This window comes from Gambusia affinis, linkage group LG02 (genome assembly GCF_019740435.1).
Source record: "Gambusia affinis linkage group LG02, SWU_Gaff_1.0, whole genome shotgun sequence".
Taxonomy (NCBI): Eukaryota; Metazoa; Chordata; class Actinopteri; order Cyprinodontiformes; family Poeciliidae; genus Gambusia; species Gambusia affinis.
The window spans coordinates 20,574,790-20,596,042 of NC_057869.1; the positions used below are offsets into that span (position 1 = coordinate 20,574,790).

General features: G+C 39.2%; 1 protein-coding gene across 3 annotated transcripts in view; it reads left to right on the forward strand.

Annotated features, from left to right (window-relative positions):
- The window catches only part of LOC122844401 (LIM and senescent cell antigen-like-containing domain protein 1), a 34,322-nt gene extending 17,858 nt beyond the window's left edge, over positions 1-16,464 (forward strand). The window contains exons 5-8 of one of the 3 annotated variants that reach the window (XR_006372882.1): positions 9,707-10,183; positions 10,264-10,587; positions 10,666-10,742; positions 11,411-16,464. Coding sequence is in view for 2 of the 3 variants with exons in the window: in XM_044139785.1 (XP_043995720.1) it covers positions 1,653-1,671 (19 nt within the window). In the remaining variant the exon portion in view is untranslated. Of the gene's footprint in view, positions 1-325; positions 360-1,652; positions 1,744-3,058; positions 3,278-9,706; positions 10,184-10,263; positions 10,588-10,665; positions 10,743-11,410 lie in introns of those variants that run through there. The other 2 variants (XM_044139785.1, XM_044139795.1) reach the window with 2 other exon arrangements.
- The last annotated feature ends 4,789 nt before the right edge of the window (positions 16,465-21,253 follow it).

Here is a 21,253-nt window from a genome sequence, read left to right on the forward strand (position 1 = left end):
AGGGGGGGAAAAAAGGTATCTGATAGCCACATGCTATAGGCTTCCTTTCCAGGAAGTGAGGTCATGGAAAAGATTGAATTACGCCATGTCTTACAATTAAAGCTGCACATTATCTTTTTCCCTTTTCTCAGCTGGTATTTCTGTCTACTTCACCATTCACAGGATAGGGGTGTGTGGTGTTGGGCAGTGCCTAAAACCATCAAACTGTAGAAAATCTCCTATTTTTCAAACAGCTTCTGGCAACAACTGTCCAACATTTTCTGTCTGTGGAAAAATGGAACAAATGAGTGATTTTTGTTTTATTTTTTTATTTTTTCAACTTCAGAGTTGCTGGGTCTGCATGATTCATGAACCACATTTTCTTACTTTGGGAGTCCCTCAGGTGGAGATTGACTGGATCGTTTTGCTCGGCGTAATCTGACATGTGAAACAGTTAAGTTGCCAAAACAGCAGCACCAAAGCTTTTCTTTTTCTTTCTTTTTTTTGCCTAAAGTAGAATTTGTTTTGACACAACTGGTTAGTCAAGCTTTCAAAAACAAGCCAAAGGCCTAATTTCCCTTGACATATTTACTTTATTTTCTTTAGCATTTATTTATTTATTTCCATGAGGTTAGCCTTGCTGGGTTGTCACTTGCATGGTTTGCAGCAGAACTCTTTCATGGACAATGCAAATCATTTCAAAGTGGGTGCTTCAAACTTACAAAAGAGCATCATTCTACATTAAATGCAGGTCATAAATGAGACGGCACTCACTATTATGCTGTACATTTTCACATCTTTGCAGAAAGTATGCGCCATTTCATGCACTGTCTAGTGTGTTTAAAGCACATTTCACAAAAAACAAATGCTAAAGGCAAAAATGAAGTCCCAAATCACGAGACAAAACCGACACTTGGTACATTTAACATTTAATAAGCAAATGATGGACATAACTAGATCTTTTTAGTTTTTTTGTTAAAGCAATCCTACCGATTGGTGTCATTTATGTTGATAACTTTAATCCCAACCCTCAAACAGTAAAAGGCTAAATCTTTAGGCAATTTGCAAAAGTTTAATTAATGTATTTAATTAGTACTAAAAACGCTGGGCCTGAGGGTGACTGATTATTTTTACTTTCTGCAGGAAGTTCATTGTTCAACTACTTTAATTAACTTGATTGTCATAGAAAAAAAGTAAGATTGAGTGTGACAGACAGTTCTCACGTTTTGCTTGGCTAGAAGTCTTTTGCAGATGAATACAGAACAAACTGGATATCATCCCCCAGTCTGCACACCTTCAACACACTTTACCCTCTCACCGAATAGACTTTGTGATGAAGGTGAATAAATTCTCTTAGATGACTAATCCAAGATAAGCATCAAACAGAGATAAAGTGTTGCTCAACACTGGGGGAAAATACAGAAGATTTGCTCCCTGAAATAAGGGGAAATTAAACCCTTGTAGTCATATGTCAGGTTCGTGGAACAGGCAGCTGTAATTGTGAGAGGTGGGGGCTCACTGGTCCATTTGCATGAGCTGATGGGTAAACAGGTCTGAGGATGTGAGACTTTTTAAAGTCCTATTGAAATCCAACAGAGGGTGCTAAAGCATTGTACATGAAAACAGGTTGGTGACATTTGATCAGCAGACCTTCATGTATCTTCTCTGTTTAGTATGGGGGAGCAGGCCTGACACTAAAGGAGGCATTTGAAAATCGGGTGCGGCTGAAGGATTACGATGTGCTGGACTTATTCAAGGAAAGTGGTGAGTCATTTATTGTACGGTTTACACGACAGTTTTAAATCATCTTTTGCTTATTTTTGTTTTCCTTTCAAATAGACAGATTTTCATGTAATCTTTGAAATGGTCAGCCTCAAAGGCATAAGGTTTTCATCTTTTGTCCTTGACCTTTTTTTTTTGTCTTGGTTATGTACTTAAACTTGAGGGAGATAGAAAAACAGAGTACATAAATGAAGTGTAAAGTCTAACTGCCCAGAGAAGATGATTTGTATTTTAACATTATCCTATAAAGGAAGACAGAAAGATGCATCATCTTTCAGCTAATCATCCACTATGAGGCAAGTATTAATATAGTAGCTCTTTGGGAATGAACTTATTGGCACTAAAATTTCATTATGGCTGTCAAACAGTGTTTTGCTTTTGCCGAGTTAAAGAAATTGGAACAAATTGTGTTGCTGTGATGGACTGCTGCTAATAAAATGCTTAAATATCAAATTTAATACATGCTTCTGCTGAGTTGACTCTAAGTGAGGAGCTTTCCATGCCTGAATGATTCATAGGTCAGAGTTAGGTGGCTTAGCAAACAACAACAATAATAATAAGAAGAAAAGAACATCTCTCCAAAAATGGTCAGGTACTGAACAGAATGGACTAATAATGTACAAAGTGAAAAATAACTAAATATCGAGGAACCAGTAATGAATGAACATCCGTCTGTCTGTATGTTCTCACCCACCCACCTTCAATAAACAGAAACCTAACCATCCTGTGCAGCTGTCTTTGATGGGCTAACCATAACCACAAACATAACCCAATCATCTCTGACTGTAGCCTTAACTTTACCACAGTAAGCCTCTGACTTTTAAGAACAGCAGAAATTAGACATCCTCCTTATTTAAGGAATGAAATCCTACATGGTTTCCAACTTAGTCCAGAACAGGGAACAAAGCCAGTGCCTAGTATCACTTCTTTTCTTTTACTCTTTTTTTTCATGCTTCTTATGAGTTGACAAGCTTGAGTATCGACACAGAGTCTTACACAAGCTTGGCCCTGAGCCTGCTTGCCTGGCCTAATTGGCCTCAGGACCTCTTGTTGGTGTGAGCTATTGATCAGTCTCAGTGCAGATGCTGCTAAGTCACAGGCACAGGACAGAGAAATGGCCAGATGTGGAGAAAGTAAGCGCTGCTAAATCTGGGCATGATGTCTTAAGCCTTGTCATTCGCTGTGCAGAGCCACACGGCGAGCAAAGATGATAGGGTCCTCACCTCGAAGCACAGGGGTCCACATTCTTGCCACAAGCTGATTCAGACTCACTGATTGTCCTTTATTGTTACCACAGGGCTGATGGTGCCAACAAATGGAGGTTTCTGAATGCTGTGACCTCCACAGATCTATAGACAGCGTCTGCTTTAACAATCCCACCAGAGACAACGAGATGAAACCCCACCAACACTTGCAAAACCCACTTTTTTCTTCGAAAAACCTCTGCAGCAAATATTAGGAGGAAAAAAAAAAGACGGCGATGAGATTGCCACTGAAGAGCCCTTGTGGGGCAGGGGTGAGCGGAATGGTGATGCATGCTGATCTTGTATCTATCAGTACAAACATCCTATACGCCATTATTTTTTTGTCTGCACCTTCAACCTTCTTTCTATTCACATTCAGAACCTGGATCGCGTCATTTCGTTCTCATATTTTCCCATTTTGACTTCTTCTACCTCGTTGTCTCCCCTCAAAGTCATTTCAATGTAAATAGTGCCTGTGCTTATCTGCCTCTTAAGCCTCCTTCATCATTCTGTAAGACTTTTTCAATTCTCCGAAAAGCTCATAAAAGAAACATGCATATGTTTATGAGGCCTGCCACGCAATATGTCCTCCACAACCTCATAAAACACATTCTTCTTTATGTGGAGCCCAAATTTCTATTCTCTGCAGCATGTGAAGGCTACATTCCCATATGGTAATGCATTTATGATGCATGACAAGGCTCGCAATTCTCAATCTCCTCTGCAGCACAGCGCGAGTAACCAGAACTGTCCAAAAGCCATAGCCGTGACATCGCTGATCATTATACATTTTTCTTTCTGTGCTCTCGTCTCTCTGTATTCCTCCCCATGTCTCCCTGAAATCCACTTTCATCCCATTGGTGCGAGAGCGCAGCCACCAGGTGCACACAGAGCTGTTCGCTGGGTGGTGGTGTTGGAGTGAGTGTCCACTCCTGGACCTTTTCAGCGTCACTGAAAACCTACACGCATGTGTGCACACATTCACGGCAACCTGCTGATCCCGCCGCCTGTTTTATTGTCAATATCAGTCGGCTCAGGGGCTGTAGAGGTTGACGGCTGTTGACAGGGGCTGGATTGTGGCGGTAAAGACGATGGCAGCTCTCGCAGAGATAGAATGGCTGTATCTTGAGACCTCTTGGAGGGTGTTATTAGGCTGTTATGAAATCTGCCCCCTATCAGAGGTAAGAGGGAGGATATAGGCAAGATGCACTACAGAATACAAGTGTTGACTCTCTGCTTTCCTCCTATGGCTTCGTCTTATCTCCACCTCCAATTCATTCTCTTGCGCACACACATTTCTCCTGAGAGTCTTAACACCTATACTCGAGTTTTTCAATCAGCATAGCCTGCAGCCTCCCCTGCACACTAGTGAGTAGGAAAGGCAGGCTAACGGTTTCAAGGTATTACCAAGGTTGTAAAAGTTGTGGTTTCAAAGCCACACACAAAAAAACATGTTAACCCTCCAATGGTTTAAAGTCCGTTTGATGAAATGGAGTGACCAGGCTGTATGAAGAACAGAGGTTTCTACATTTTTCTCTTGCTAACAAAAAAGAGAAATTCATGTGTTTGGGGATATCTTTGTAAAAATCCCAGAGTCAAGCTGTGAGCAACATACTCCTAGGCAGCTGAATGGAGGCTCTACCCATGCAAAAATCTCGACTGATTAATCAGGTAGTCTATAACTATTAATCTATAAAGATCAGAACTACAAAAGCTATAAAATTCCACACAATAAGCTGTTGAAAACTTTTGCATGTTAGTCTTATACTTTTACTTATGTCTATGTATCCAAATCAAAATGACAAAGTAAACAATTCTAAACTATTTAACTATATTTTGACTACTATATTGTTAGGGATAATTGTTGTTCAAAGTACTTAGATTACTTTATGCCTTTTTGACTTTTAACTCTTGAGGTCATACTATGATGTTGTAAAGCCCTAGTATTCTCAAGACAGAGTCTGTTGTTGACATGAACAAAATAACTCACTATCCTTGGCGGCATCTGACTGGAGGTAGCATGAAGTTATGTCATGTTATGAAGAAGTTATCTTATTTGTACCACAAATATGGTAAGACAAAGGATTGATGCTCTTGAGTTGTCCTAGTACATCATCTTGCTGCATAGAAGGTGTCAAGATGGTCTTAGAAGAAGGAGGAAGGGAGTGTGGGATGAAAGATAGGCTTACTAGTAAACCAGTCACACCATGGGCTTCTCCAAAATAGGTTGAATAGAATTCAACTGCTTCCAATTAATGGTAGAGAATGGTCAATGACAAACCTACACATAGTTAAAGTGAATTTGATTGCTGTATCATAACCCATAAGCCCAAAATGTAAAAAAAAATGTTTTTAACTTGAGAATAATGATAAGTGAGGGCACATTTCAAATGATAATTAAATACCAATCACAGTACTACGCTTATTTGGTACTGCTGCTTTTAATACTTTCTACATCATCGTATAGCCAGTAGAGAAGCACATAGTTTTCTTCTATCACATTTTACCAGGTTAATGCATATCTTTAGGGAGAAGGAGAGGGAGGGAGGGAGAGAGATGTTTCACCATTCCTTTTTGCAAAAAACACTCTTGACCATTCCAAGTTCCTCAGATTACCTTGCAGAGTTAGGAAAAGATTTTGACCTGGGAATTGGTCTGTGTCTGTTTGGCCACAAGTTTCAGTGGTCTTAACCTTTCTATTTATTGCTGTGTTTGTAGATATGGTAGTGTTTTGGCATGTAGCTTTATGTTTCTATGTTTGTGTCACATCATTTTATACCCCAGTGAAAAGACAAGTTGTGCTTTGCTAATTAAAAGTTCCGCTACATATTTTTTATGTTGATCAATGACAAATACCCACCCATCCATCCATCACTTGTCTGTACCCCTCACAATGCCACACAGAGACAAATGGGGCAGACAACCATCCAAAATCATACTCACTTTCAATTTGGACAGAGCAGTTAACATAAGTTTTTGGGAGAAAAAGTAAATGGGAATAGAAAAGCAGAACTGGCCCACACCACGGCATTTATTTTTAAGATTAATCTTAAACGATTATGTTGTTTTTACACAATCAAACTTCTGATATGTTTAACATCCAATCACAAAAATTAGAGCTAAAAGTCATTTATTGCTCTTTATTGGCAATTTGAAGAAATTCTTATTATATTTTCCTTATTTTTCTGTTTTGTTTTGTTTTTCAGCCTTTCCTTTTCTTTGGTCTGGAGTCAGACATATTGATGTTTCCCACTATGTTTTGGAGTGCACTTATGGAACAATATTTCATGAACATGTTTCTGCTACAATTTTCCTGTGCAGCTGATTAGGACAAATCATGTGTGGGTTTTTTTTAAGTGCATTTTTAGATAACAATGTGCTCTGACATTGATAAATTCAACACATTTATTTGATTTAAAAGCATTAACACTCTCTGGATGGAGTCGAGGCACAGGGTCATTGTGGGTCAGGGTGGTTCGGGTTGGGCTGTTGGGCTGCACCCCAGAATGGAGGGCACCACGTCATGGGCTCAGGTCACGGTTGCCTTTGGTGGTGTCATTACCTGGACGTGGGAGTATAGCGTGTGTGCAGGAGGTGTAAGTGTGTGTACAACATTCATTCTTGTGTGTGTTTACTTAAGGTGTGTGGATGTGAGGGTGTGCGCATGAGGGTGGGAGCATATGACTGTGTGTGTGTGTTGGGTGGCGCTGGGAAAGCAGAAAGTCATGGAGTACTAATTAAAACCTCAAACAAACTCAAACTTAAAAAAGTGCATATAAAAAAAAATGTAGTTCATTACATTTGATTTATTTAACTTGTTACAGGTGATAATAAGTTTGCATTTGCTTTCAACATGTAATTTTTAATTTGACTCCCAAGCACACACACGAATAAATGTTCTCGAATTAAATATCCTCAATTGAGAAGTTAACTTCATTCCAATTTTTACATGGTAATATGCTGCTGCAGTGAATGCATTTATTTCAAGAACTCTTAAACATATTCATCGGGGAGTATTTTTTTTTTTCTTTTATTGTGACTCCTAACTTGTATGAACTCATCCAATAATCTAGATTCTTTTAAACCGGAGTAACCTTTCATTTTATTGGACACTGATTTTAAATGCCTTTTGCTCATGCTTGAACTCAACTTAAAGATAAATGGTGCAATAAACATAATTTGTTGCAGTGTTATGGATGTCTAGTTCAAAATAAGGGCAATTACCTGTAACATTAGCTACAAAAAGTTCCTAAAGATTCTTTTTGTTGTTCTGTAAAAATATTTTTTTCAGTATTTTTTTATTTATTTTTATTTTAAAACACCCAAGTTGTGACAAAGGCAAAACATGGACACATGCTTATATTATTCACTGTGAAAATAAATCAAGGATTTGAGACAAGAATCTTTTTGGAAGCATCTTCTCAACTGCCTCTGTCAGCTGTGAGAGAGCCCGCTCTAATCCATTGTTACTTGTTGGATAAATTTGCATAATTCCACTATTGTTGCATCTCAAATCTTCCTCCATCGCCCTCTTTACCAAACCAAAGAAAAGGGGGAGAAAAAAAAAAGAGCCAACACTCCCAAACCTCTGCTACTTGTTGCTTTGGCAACACGGCCCCGGAAAAGCGAATAGAAGTACAGTGAGGCAGGAATAAGAGAGCTTGGCAGAAGAGAAAGGACTCAGTGGTGCACGGGTGTGGAGATGAAGAGGGTGTGAGGATGGAGATATGATGAACAGCGAGCAGAAAAAATAGGAGGGGAAAAGAAGCGGCAAAGAAAGAGGGAAGACGGAGAGAGAGAAGAGGGGAAACTAGTGTTCAGTGAATGGAACATAGAGCAATTTTCTGTTGCTTAAAAAGTCATTTATCTGTGTCGACAGTCTATTAGTCATGTATTCGAGTGTAACCCCCCTTCCTCCCTCCTGGTCTACCCCCGTTCACACCCTCAGTGTGTGTTTGTGCACAAATGTGTAACATTTTATGTGTTATGTGTCTGCACAGTGTGTATGATGAGACTGTACTCCAATACTCCAGGGATCAGAGCTGGAGGCAAGAGACGTAGTTTTTAAATTGCACAGATAAGATCAATATGTAGTTAAGGGTGGAGTTGAGCCTTTTAGAGTTAACATTGTGCTGTCTTGTATTAGCCCTACACAGGGTGAAGTAAATTATTCTTCGGGAGGTGATGTAGAGAACTCACTTGTCAAAGTAAGAAGTGTTTTGGAAAATCACGTTTCTGTTCAGTTATTTGATTTCTAAATAAAATGACCTAAATCTATACAGCACATATATTTAAGCTGCTTTGCAATATTCTCTCGTCCCTTTTTTGATTCACTGTTGTCTTCCATTTTCACTCAACTAATTTCATCAGGGGAGAAAGAGTCACGTCACATGCGCCTTTGAGTCATTTTCTCTGAATGCTGTCGAGCTCCCATGCATGAGATGGTGGGGCATTATTTTGCTTAAAACACGGTCATCACTGTTCATTATTCCTAACCTCGTGATTATTGTAAGAAATTGGCTTGGTGATGGAGGTAGCACACCAGATAGCATGCAGGGACAAATAATATTCAGCCCCCTAAGCATGGAAATTCACAGGTCCTGCTTGAAAGAACAAAATGAGGTAGTTTTGAAGAATCTGTACGCAAAAGTGACAAAGAACAGTACAATAATAATAATAATAATAATAATAATGATAATAATAATAATAATAATAATAATAATAATAATAATAACATCCATAACATGATTTATGCATAAAAATAAAATTTAAAACAGGCTAAAGAACACACTGTTTGCAGATTTATAACAGCAATTTCATCTTTCTATCCATTTATTTATCTGTGCTCTCTGGCCAGTTTATTAGGCCGACCTGTTCAGTTGCTCTGATTGTATGACAGCCTTGCTTCTGTTGCTGCTGTTACAATGTATCTCAGCACCATCAGTGGTGAGATACATTGTGTGAATGATGGATGAATGACAGAATGCCATGTAAAGTGCTTTGGCATCATCTGGACTTGATAAAGTGCCATATAAATATATAAAGGCCATTTACTAATTTCAGATGTCTGAAAGTTGTCAAAGGCTGAGTTCCTACAGTTTTACATGCTTGTCACACCTGACTCAAATGAGTTGACCATTCGCAGAACTCTGTAGAGGTTGACTGTATTCTGAGGTGAGATTTATCATTTAATTCAGGTACAGGACCGGGGACATATTTAATTGTTGCAGGACACTGGCCCTTGAGTACAGAAGTTTCTGATTCCTGCTTTGGAGACAATAAAACACCATCAAGAATAATACAAAATTGTGGGAGCCAAAAACCCAAAGACCTGTGAATCACGACAGTGGGGAAGTTGAATGGCTGAAGAATAAGAAAGAAAAGGAAAGTGACTTTGAATGTTCAATTGCTGTGTCAACTGGGTTGATCAAACTACAGTATTTCAGAAACTGTTGATGTACTGGAACTCTCTCGCATCATCAGCAGAAAAACCTTTAACCTTGAAGCAAATGGGCTGTAGCAGCTGAAACCCACAGCAGGTGCCATTCCTGCTCCAAACTTTTCTCTGTTTTAGGTATGAATTTATCATTTCTACTGACAGATCCATCACAAAGATTTTCACACCAACTAAGATTTAACAGCATGATTGGTGAGGATTAAAAACAAACCGCCACCCTTTTATTCTTCTTCTTGTTCTCAAGGCATTGATTGCAGGAGAGATGGCAGTTTGTTCACCTTGATCTCTTACCTGGAATCCTGACCTGCTCTGGAGCAGCAGCTACCATGATGGCAAACCCAGAAGAATTAACACAGATCTTAAGGCAACAGGGGTTCAAACCAGGTAAACTGTCCCTGTAATGACAAGTAAGTGACTATGGTTAGATACATTTGTAAAATGTAAAAACAGACATTTTTCAGAAGCTGTGAATAAATACAGTGGCTGACTAATGAGGTGCATTGACTTAAATGAAGAAGCTTTCTGTAAAATACTGATATAATCTGTTAGAATTATTATAATTGGAGAAATTAATATTGTGGGAAGGTGAACCACCAGCTTCCCACAGGTGGGAGTAGGGAGATCCAGATCCACACTAGGATGGACGGAGAGTGATTTGCAGGTGAAGATGAGGAGCAGAAGTTCTTACTGTTAATGGAGATGACACATGTCTGTGGAGGAGGTAAGTGGGTGCTCCGAGGCTGCCAGAGCAAGGTGAGCATTCAGCTAGTGAATGTTTCTCTTTGTTTATTTTGTGGCTAGATGGTGATGGAAGGTTTGACAGGCAGGCAGAGCTTGATCCCCCTTCAAGCTTGATCCCCCCCAAGGCAGAGCTTTGGGGGATCAAAGATTCCTCCAGAGTCAAAGACAGGATCAAAGATAGGAGGAGTCTGAGAAACCCTCAGACTCCTCCTGTTCACGTAGGAGTTGTCTGCGGAGTGGAATGGGGACAAGGAGGAAGCCGGAGGGAATGTTGAAGCAGCAAGCGGTGACGAGGAACTGGAACCAGGAACTCCTGAGAAGATTCTCAACAGAGAAACCAACTGCAAAGAAGAACAACGAGGTGCAAAGTAAATATTGGGCTAGGTAAGTTCAGCAAGTGTTTTCTACAGGTATGATTACCACGTGTAGTGATGAAATCATCTGGTGTCTGTTTAATTGAAGCTGCTCCTCTAGATACTCCTCCTGGTTGCCACCTGATGAACTCCAATCCTGCTTGTCGCACCCTGCAAAAGGAGAAGGTAGGACAAACACGCCTACACACACACACACACACACGCACGCACGCACCCACACACAACTCAGAAAACTCAACATGAACATGTGGTGAAAAATCAGATCTTCCAAATTATCCATCCATCCATTGACTTGCACGCTCTGCAAGCTCTGCCTGGATTGCCTGTTGACCACCTATCTCCAGCGGTCAACAGGCGAGAGGCGGGGTACACTCTGCACAGGTCACCAGTCCATCACAAGGACTTCCAAATCAACTGGACTTAATTGTTGTATTCTATAAGATGTTGAAACGATAGTAGACTCAGGGGTGCTTAAAACGTTTTTCTTTTTTTTCCTCATCACTAAGAGCGATGCTGTTGCACAAATACAATAATTATCTTAAATCCGGAAACAAGATTGACACACCAGATGCCTGGCTTACAAGAACAAGCCCTCGATGTTTCATAATCACTTACAATAGGAGCCTCTGGCTTTACAGAAAGACATGCGAGGTGAATGTTGGGGCACCGGCTGCTGCAGTATGAAAGGCCAAGAATAAATGCCTGACATTCTGGTGTGTTACACATGAACAGATGACAGTCTGGTACATACATGAATTTGAATTGAATTTAAGTCCAGTTTAGGACTAACATGTTCACCCACCCATCCATCATTGCTCTGGTGTGTCTTCCAGGTGGGATGCCTCTGAAGAGTTCTCTGGAAGGCATCTGGCTTCACATGTACCTTTTCAGCTGTTGCCTCATAATGTGGAAGAGCTATGAATCTATTCTAAACTCCGCCTTGGCCAAACTCCTCAGTGTGCCCTCAATAATTCCATTCTGATGGAAATTTGTTTAGTTATTTAGACCTAAGAAATTTGAGTGACTTTCAGAGTGACCCTGCAAAAGTGTTATTACATTCCAACAAGAAGCTTCTATGTTTGTTATTGTGATTTTATGTGATAGAGCCTCAAAAAGGAGTGTATAACTGAGAAATGAAAGAAAATTACAAAGAAAAATCAGAAAAGTGTGCATGCTTGTGAGAAAACTATATTTATGTTCTACCCCCTTTACAACTGATAAAATCCAGCGGCACCAAATGTCTTCAGAAGTTATAACTAGTAAGAAAAAAAGTGCGTAACTGGGTGATGACAGTTGTTCAATGAAGGCCTCAATGGTTGTTGAACACTGCAGATGAAGTTGTGGAAAAGTTTAAAACAACAATACCTTATATGGTTATGCGTTAAGCTTTGAGCTTTTCATGCATCTACGCTCAATCCGTCCTCTAAGACAATGGAAAGAATAAGACACAAATGTAAACTTATCAGGACATGGACATCTACCTAAACTTACAATCTTAGCAATCAGAAAATCAACTAACAGGCGTGTAGAGTAGCAAAGATCAGTAGTTGTTGGAGAATCCTTTGACAGGATAACCTCATGCCTCTACTAATCCAGCCTTCATCGCAGAGTGTTGAGAAGTGGTCCATAAGAGGTCCCATAGGTGAACACATGAACACATGAATACATGTAAAAAAAGATAATCTGGTTATATGAGACTGAATAAAACTAGACAAATAAAACATGGTGGTGGCAGTATTATGCTGTGGGGGTGTTAGCTTTGTGAAAATTATTGATGTTAAGTTAGCCAGTTAAATCTGTGACCAAGAAAACCCCCTGATACGCTGAAACACACCAGAAACAAATTGGACTCATTTAAATAAATATTTTCACTTGACCACTTTGTTTTCTTGGTCAAAGGAAAGAGTCAAATAAACACTTTTCATAATTCTGTAGCTTATAGTTGAACATTAGGACAATGTGCTGCATCCTGAAATAGGAGATACGACCAAAAACAATTGGAAGCTCTTTCAGCAAACCACTGGTAATGGATCATTGAAACAGAAACAGATTAGCAGCTAAAAAAAGCTCTTATAATATAGGTAGAACGTGCCAAAGTGGTTTATAGTAATCAAAAATGATCAAAAATGAGTGTTTCTTGGCCGAAGCTTAAAAGCCACACATGTTAACTGTAGCATGTGGTGAAAACCTCACTGTGTCATGTCCTCTGACTCCCCTGTTGCCTGTCTCTCTTTGAGCTTTCTAACTTTCTTAATAAGCATGTCCTGCTGTAATCACCATAATATATTAAGCATAATCAGGTGTGCTAATGAGGTCGTAATTATAATAATTCACGCATTAATTAGCTAATATTTCTCTGTCAGCGCATAACTTTAACCAGCCAACATAATTTGTAATGGCGGAACCAAAATCACACACACCTGTGCCAGGGAAAAATGGAAGCAGCACTGCCTTCATGAGGCTAAAGTAAAGGATCAAGGTTATGGGTCATTCATCATCTAATGATCATAGTGACACTCTTGCAAAAATGTGTATTGAATGCAATCATGATGCTGGAATTTAGGAGTCAATATTTAGTGGGTCCTGAGTACAAGGAAATTATCTAATATATTCTTTGCATTATAAAATGTGCTCCATATCAATTTCTGTTTTAGCGGGATACTGAAGTGTTTGGATAAATGTGATGTCAGTGTTCTAATTAGATGTTTCCACTCTTCCCAGATGATGGATAAACACTTAAATGTATGTTTTAACCATGGCAAAGTTATGTTACTACCATCCTCTGGTGTTCATGGGTTAGTGCTTATCCCACCCAGCATGAACTTAAGTTGCTGTTTGCTCCCTTCTACCCATTATGGCTTGATTGGTCTAACCGCTGCATTTGGGTGGGGTAGACTCCACATTCACATCATGGCATCCGACAGACTGATGGAATCACACAGTGGTTTTCTCTTAACTGGATCAAATTTTATGCAGATTAATATTTGCCAATGTTGTATTGAAAACAATATTGTTCAGCCAATCACACTCGTTACAATAGGCGTCATAAGGTTGATTATGCAAATCTGAGTGTGCCCAACACTGATTGGCTCTTGGCTCTCAAACCACAGACGGCGGATTGGTGGCTGGCCTGTCGGAGATGACGGCTATAAAAGACATTGACAGACTTTCTGCCATCCGCCTTCTGCCTCTCCCAAGCAACCACACTGTTTGTTCCTGTGTTGGTTTGCGATGGAAAATAAGACAAAGTCCAGCCATTGTAGAGCTCTAAATCTTTGCTTTTTAATGCAGTTCTTTGGACATTGCACTACAGTTCTCAAACTGACAAGCCTTCCAAACAACAGGAGGGAGCGTCCCCTCTGATTCAAACCACCTGGCTTTTAAAGCATGGCCAGGACTAATTAAGGGGTGGAGACAACAATTACATTTCCAGGTAGAAGAAAGAACAAACATTTGTGCTAAACAATATTCCTAACAATTTAACATAAACAAAGACAAGCTGGGACCAAACAAAAGTAAAAAAAAAAAACAACAAACATCTCTCCTCCTTCTCAAACAATGGACCTTCCCAGTAAGGTAGATTGGAAACACCAGGTCCTAGTCAGCACTGCTCATGGGCGCGCCTCCATGGCAACACATGACCTCAAAGAAAAGAGAGGATGATCAAAACAAAATATTAAGTAAAGCAACAATACAGGAAGCACAAAAAATAACAACACCTGTAATGGAGGCGGTAAATCCCTCACATCCTGGTAAACACCCTTCCTTGCAAAAGTTCATTAAAGAGTTCACTGGAGTGAACTGCCTTTTATTTTTGCTCTTTTCTCATGTTTATCTTATTAAGGGAGGTAGATTTTTGTCATTTTATTTACTTTCAAATAGGTAAGTTTTGGTGAATATTTCATCCTTTACATAAATATGTTTATAAGATGTTCAGAACTGTGTGTGTTGGCTGCTTGAGATCTGAGGAGGATGGATCCTTCATGCTAAGATCTGGCTACCCATAGGCAGGTCTTGGAATGCTACAGATCTCAACATGACCATTAAAAGTTAGCAATAGATACATTACCTGGAATTGATTTCATATTAATTTCTTACTGTTGAAATGTTTATATATTTTCTAGAAATAAAAGATAAATTCTCAGATATTTTATTGTGTTTTAAAACTTGGAAAAAACCTGAGAAAGTACCTTGGAGGCATATCTTGATAAAGTTAATCAGCTGTTGAAAAAAATTTTCCAACAGTTGTGAGGGGATTATCTTGTTGTTGCTAAAACACAATATTCTGTATCTGAAACTATATTGTTCCTGTTCCATTTTTGCTTTCAAAGTACAGTAAGCTGTTTTATCAAAGCACTTTTTGGTGCCCTTTATTCCACAGGCAATGGCCATGTGATGTGGACAAAGGTGGCATGGCCCCTCTGACTGGTCTTCTGCAATAGAGCAAACATACACAATAAACTGTGGCACATTTCTTTCTCACACCTGTTTTTCTCAGAACCAGCATTGACTTCTTCTGAATTTTGAGCAACAGCAGCTCACCAGTTGGCCATCTGGGCATTGGAAGCTGGTCAGAAAATGACTGGACAGGATGAAAAAGTTTCTAACTTCCAAGAACAAATATTAAATACGTGTCAGAAAGTCTGGAGAACTATTGATCGTTCACTTTTAAAAGGGCATAATAAAGTTGGGTTCCTTGGAAGCAATTTTATATAAAGCGATTAAACCCGTGCATACTATATTTGTAACTGTGTCTGTCTTCCACATAAAGTCTATCGTTTCTAATTAAAATACAGAACATTTGTCATTCAGTAAACAAACATGTTTTCAGGAGAGTACACAGAGTACAAAGGGAGCAGGAATCATGTGTGACATCTGATGTGCTCATTTTTCAGCAATGTCTCACATTCAGACACTAATCCCTGCAAGCTGGCCAGTGCAACGACAGCCCCAAAGCGTTGGCCAACACACGGACATGATTTGGTTTTCATGTGGGCCTTGCCTTTGGGAGAAGCTCAACCGGAAAATCAATTTCTCATAATTACGAGAGAGAATTAATGTCCATAATTCACTGAGCGGCGCTATAAGACACAGACTGTGAAAGGCCTGATAAGCCTTTGCAGGGCTGTCGATTGAAAATATTGATTAGGTGTTTACATACATTTCATAACTCCTCTGTTTGGTATAGTATGGATACCAGGGGGTTGACAATAAACTCAAAGCCCTAAGAAAGGGAGAAAGGTGTAGTCGCTTGTGGTTTTCTCAATTTGTTTTCACCTGGGACAGAAAAATCCATGGTTCAAAAATGTAAATCCTGAAACATCAATATTGAGCTATGACTCAATCTCCTCGGAGCAGTAACTATAATCAGATTAAATTTTTCCAGTTACATTTTTTAATCTCATCTCATTACAGAATCAAAGGTTTGCATTCAAAATGTCTGCAGCAAACATCAGTGTCATGTTTATTCATGTGAGCCCTGAGCCAAACCGAATGGGCCATCGATCAACACTCTTCAGACAGCCACGTCTGTCTTCTCTGCCCTCTTTTTCTTTTTTTTTTTCATGTTGCCCAACACCTCTTACCTCCACCAGAGAGCAGAGTCCGTTTACTGATGCACGAAGCCACAAAGGGGCTCCACAGAAAACAAGCGCTGCCACCCCACAACTCTCGTTGTTGCTGTCATGGATCATCAAGAATTCATTGTCATTACTTCCCCTGTTACACACAATAATAGAGCAGACAGGGGTGCTAGTTTTGATTGGTAGTTAAGACACATTGTGCTCAGAACACCTGCTGACTGATAATTGTGCAAACTTTGCAAGACCGATACAATCATACTTTGTTGCTGTGCTCACTGTCACGCGTGCAGTCAGTCATGGTTAGAAAGATGGACACGCACACACGCACACACGCACACACACGAGCGCGCCGTAATGGGCCAGTGTGTGGTTTAAATTCCCTTTGATGCTGTAGATACCCCCTGCAGTTCACCATATTACTCTGCACAGATCAAACAGGTTGTTCTTGTAAGAAAAAGGGACATGATGACAAGACCATGGCTCGCTGTTGAGCTCGTCCTAATGCTGGGCTTTATATCCAAATAGAAATTGCTTCCTTTCCTTTTTGTCGGCTTCTATTTAGTCTGTTTTTGTGGCTTATCTTTTCCCCCTCTTTTTATACCTTTTCGTCTAAAAATCAAACCCTCATTTTCCCTTTTCCTTTTGCCTTTCTTCTCTTGGATGGCTTGAATATGTTTTGTATCCCTCCGCCCCGCTCTTGTGTCCGATTTCCCTGCAAATCTTCCTGTTTGTGCTTTGTACACGTCCGTGTTTTTCTTGCCATTTGTTTTGTTCTCACTAACTGACATCCCCTGCCAGTCTCTTTTTGAGACACCTAAAGCCTGTCGCAGCATGCCCCTCCATCATCGCTGGCCATCCAGACGATGTCAGCGTGAGTCGCAGTTCACAGATGATAATGACCTGGGCGAGCTGTTCCACAAGTAGGGAGGCACCAGGCTCCCTCTCACCTACGATCTAGTGGATGTGTGCCTGTGCATGTCTATCTCGGGATACTTGAAAATGTGCATTTTTACAAATTTGTCATAAGCCGAACAGAGAGTGTGTAATAAAAAAACATACATAATTCTACCTGCAATTCTACCTGTGTTGATTTTTGTGACTGAAGTGGAGATTTGGATGGTGATGTCTGTGCATGAACCTATTGGTATGGGCAGTGTGACATGATCTTGAGTGTGATCTGTGTTCAGCGCATCCCAATCAGCCCCTCCCATCCTATAGTTCCTCAGCTGCCTCCAAAGCCCCTGTAACCTTTCTCCTGCACATCCATCTGTCAATCACGCTCATTGCAGCATAGCAACATGGGGACACTGAGTTCAACATCTACCAGACTGTCTCACTTTAAACAAGAACAAACCAACATCACTTTACCCGTTATTTCTGAGCTGAACCTTCACAGTAATATCAATAATGGCAACAAACACATCAGGTAAGATCTAGTGACGAAAAATGGATTTTGAGAAATAAGACACTAACACCTCATATTGTACTGCTGGCTAATCATTTTTACCACCTTACTTGCACGGTTCATTGCAAAAATGTCTTCAAGAATGGGAAATATTTTTTTATGTATGACTTCCAAAAATCTAAGCTTTTTTTTGTAACCTTCTTCCTTGAACTTTTAATCCTATTTTGCTAGGTTTTTTTGTTCCAACTTTGAACTTTTCTTTAAGAAAAAGGATGGATAAAATAAATACATTCCTTTAGTATTTGGTAGCAATGCCTTTGAATTGTCAAACATTTTGATATTTTTAACACAACAGTTTGCTTGAGTTTTGGTCCATTCCTCCTAACAGAACTGGTAGAACTGGATTTGGTTTTACAGCCTCTTCGGTTGCGCACGCCTTTTCTGATCTGCCCCAAAATTGTCTGAAGGATAGAGATCAGGCCTTTACAATGACCAGATAAAAACATTGATTTGGTTGTCCTTAAGCCACTTTTGTAATTGCTTGAACAGACAAATGTGGGACCTAAAAGCATCTGGAAATTGATGAAACAGACTTGTGTAGCTCTACTTATCCCTTCCTGATATCTTGGCTGATTTCTTTCGCCTTTCCCATCATGTCAAGCAGGAAAGCGTTGTGTTCAAGGTGTGGTCTTAAGAAACATCCACAGTAATTATTCTGTATGTAAACGTCTGATGTTGAAACTACTAATAAACAAGTAACTAACATGCTCTCTCTCAATAAAGTGACATTTAGTAAATATAGATATTTACTAAATATTTACCAAAACGTTTGGTGGGATTTAACTTCAGACATAATGGATGACTCAAATCTTTTTCACGGATTTATTTGAATGGGCCAGATTTTAAAGACTGTTCAGATAAACATATTTTTCCTAAAAATAAAGGTCACCTACACTTGAAGTGTCCAGGAGATGATTTTGATCTCACGTACAAAATCATTAGGATTTCACTTTTTAAAGTCCTGCATGTTTGTAGTCACTAGCTACTTTATTAGGCACACTTGTTTAATTGCTTGTTTAGCAATTTAGACATAGAAGAGATGAAGATGTTTTAAACCAAGCAAGATGAATTAGGTAACTCTGAATGCTAGCTGTTGGTAATACACAAACTGGTCTTGGTATGACAGAAACTGATGATCGTCTGGGTTGTCACATAAAGGTGGTTTGAGGCAGCAAGGTCAGAACATGGCGTCAACAACATGAAAACATTGATCCATGTTGCCTTGTTCTGGTTTGAGTTGAAGAGCAACAGTGTGGGGAAAATTTTGTTGGTACACTTAGGGCCCTTTATAACTAAGTCAACATTATTTAAATACCACAGGCTACCACAGTATTGTTGCTTGTCATGTTTATTACTTTATGACCACATCCCATCAGGATAATACATAATGTATGTGAGTGGCCTTCACAGTTAGCATGTCTCAATCTGTGGGATGTGGTGGAAAGGCAGATTGGTGTATGCAAGGATTTACATCTGTCAAATTTGCTGCAGTCACATAATGGCATCAGGTCAGCAAGGATTACATTTTTTAACATCCTCTTGAATCTATGTTAGAATAATTAAAGTATTCCTTAAGGGAACATTGTACCCTATAAGCTGGCTTATGTGGATACATAATATATAAAACCAGGTAGATCCTAGAAGATACTATGTAAAACCTTTGAATGTTTTTTTTACTGTCACTGAAGATGGCCAGTGAAAATTTGAGTACAAAAGAAAACATTTTCTACCCCAAATCCCTGGATGTTTGAGGAAACCCGTTGAGGGTGTTTCTGTTAAAACCTTGTTCCCTTTCTCCTCCTGTTCAGCATGTAGTTCTTCATCTAATGGCATCTCTAAGCTTCAGAAGTGGTGCTAACTGGTGCATCTCACAACTAGGAGACTGGACTGGCTGTTGTTTGACAATTTCTGTAACTATTTGAAATCGGAAATTTGAAAAGCATTGACAATGTTTGCAGAGGTGGGGAAATCCATTGTGTGTTTTTGTCATCTGAAGCTGTTTTAGTATCCTCTCTCAACTTTTTACTTGAGGGACATTCGACTCAGAATAACACAATGAGTTTCCTTTCAGTAGACACCCCCAGGGAACTTGTGTCCACCTTCCAACAAGCTATTGTGAAGTGACATACAAGAGACAAGGAAGCAGACAGATGCAGAAATCAGAACATAAATTAAAAGTTTAACATTTTGGGGGAAAGAAATCTGTATGGATAGTCAATTTATAGCAGACCTTTAATGAAACAAGATTTCATGTGGAAGCATTGATAAAACCAATTTGAAAGTTAATGGGACTTTCAATGCCACTTTCTAAAAGTATAACATATTACGTGCAATTGTACTTAAATCAGTTTTTGATTGAATGCATTTGATTTTAAGCAGTCTACGATTCCTTTGTAACATAAGCTTATAAAATTACTCTGACATCTTTATTGCTTCTCCCATCAAATTTCCAGACTCGTAATATTCATAGTTTCAAACAGTGCTTTTTCAATTTGAGTCTTTCAGTGATAGATCATGTTCTCTGTAAAACTGCAACACTTCAGACGGAGTCCAACCAGTTTTGCAAGTAATTGTCTTGATTTATCCAAACGTCTTAAAAATTAAAGCAACACATAACTCAAGTTTTTAGGATAATGAATAGTGTTTATTAGTTTAAAGCAGAGCCTTGCACCATGTTGCATCATGTATGGTACAATATGGGGCATCAGTTTTATGCAATACACTGAAATAACAAACGATGCTGTTCTGAGACAGGAATGCGTTGTTGGCACAACAACACACACCTTGGCTGCTCGTGCAGCAATTGATGACAAAGTCATTAATTAATGGGCTTTCAGGTTCTGTAAGCCCAGAACAGTGACTGTTCTGTCACTGTCTTGAATCAATTCACTGTAGAAAGAGTAGACTTCTTCCTCACAAAACAACCATTTCTATCTTGCAAGAGAGCCTTGTGCAGAGATCAGACTGCAATTAATTAACTCTCTGTGTCATTAGAGGATTAGTTCTATCCACAGCATGGTCCCAAACATTTGGAAGAGTGCCAAATAATGGGCAGGTAATAGAGCACTGGCTGGATACCCTCAGGGAGGATTAGTGGTTCATGTCCCATATTAAGTTAAACACTGGAGGTTACCAACAAGAATGTCAACAAAGTGCACTGTAAGAGAACCTTAACATGAGCAGTTACAGAAGTTTGCTTTCATACATTAAGTATCCACATAATCTTTTATTTAGATTTGGTTCCAAAATGGAGTGTTTCTGAAGAATATTTGACAACACTATGTGGACTGACCAACTCACATAAAAACAGTAATCCCATCATTACTTCTAAAATACCTATGTATGTATAGATATTGGTGTGTATATTTATATATGTATATATGCGTTCATATGCATAATTATGTTGGCTGAACAAGGGGGCATTGAGTTATGCTTCTATGAACTCCTTTTTGAATATGCCATCTATTGTCATTGGTTATAATGTTCTATAGTTATTGTGTTTTTATTTGCTATTTTGAGACGTATCATCTTAAGTAACAAGTGTAAAGCTAGGTGTTTGCATGTTCAAAATAAACAATAATAAAAAAAACATGCACAGTATAATACATGATTGTAAATATAAGGAAAAA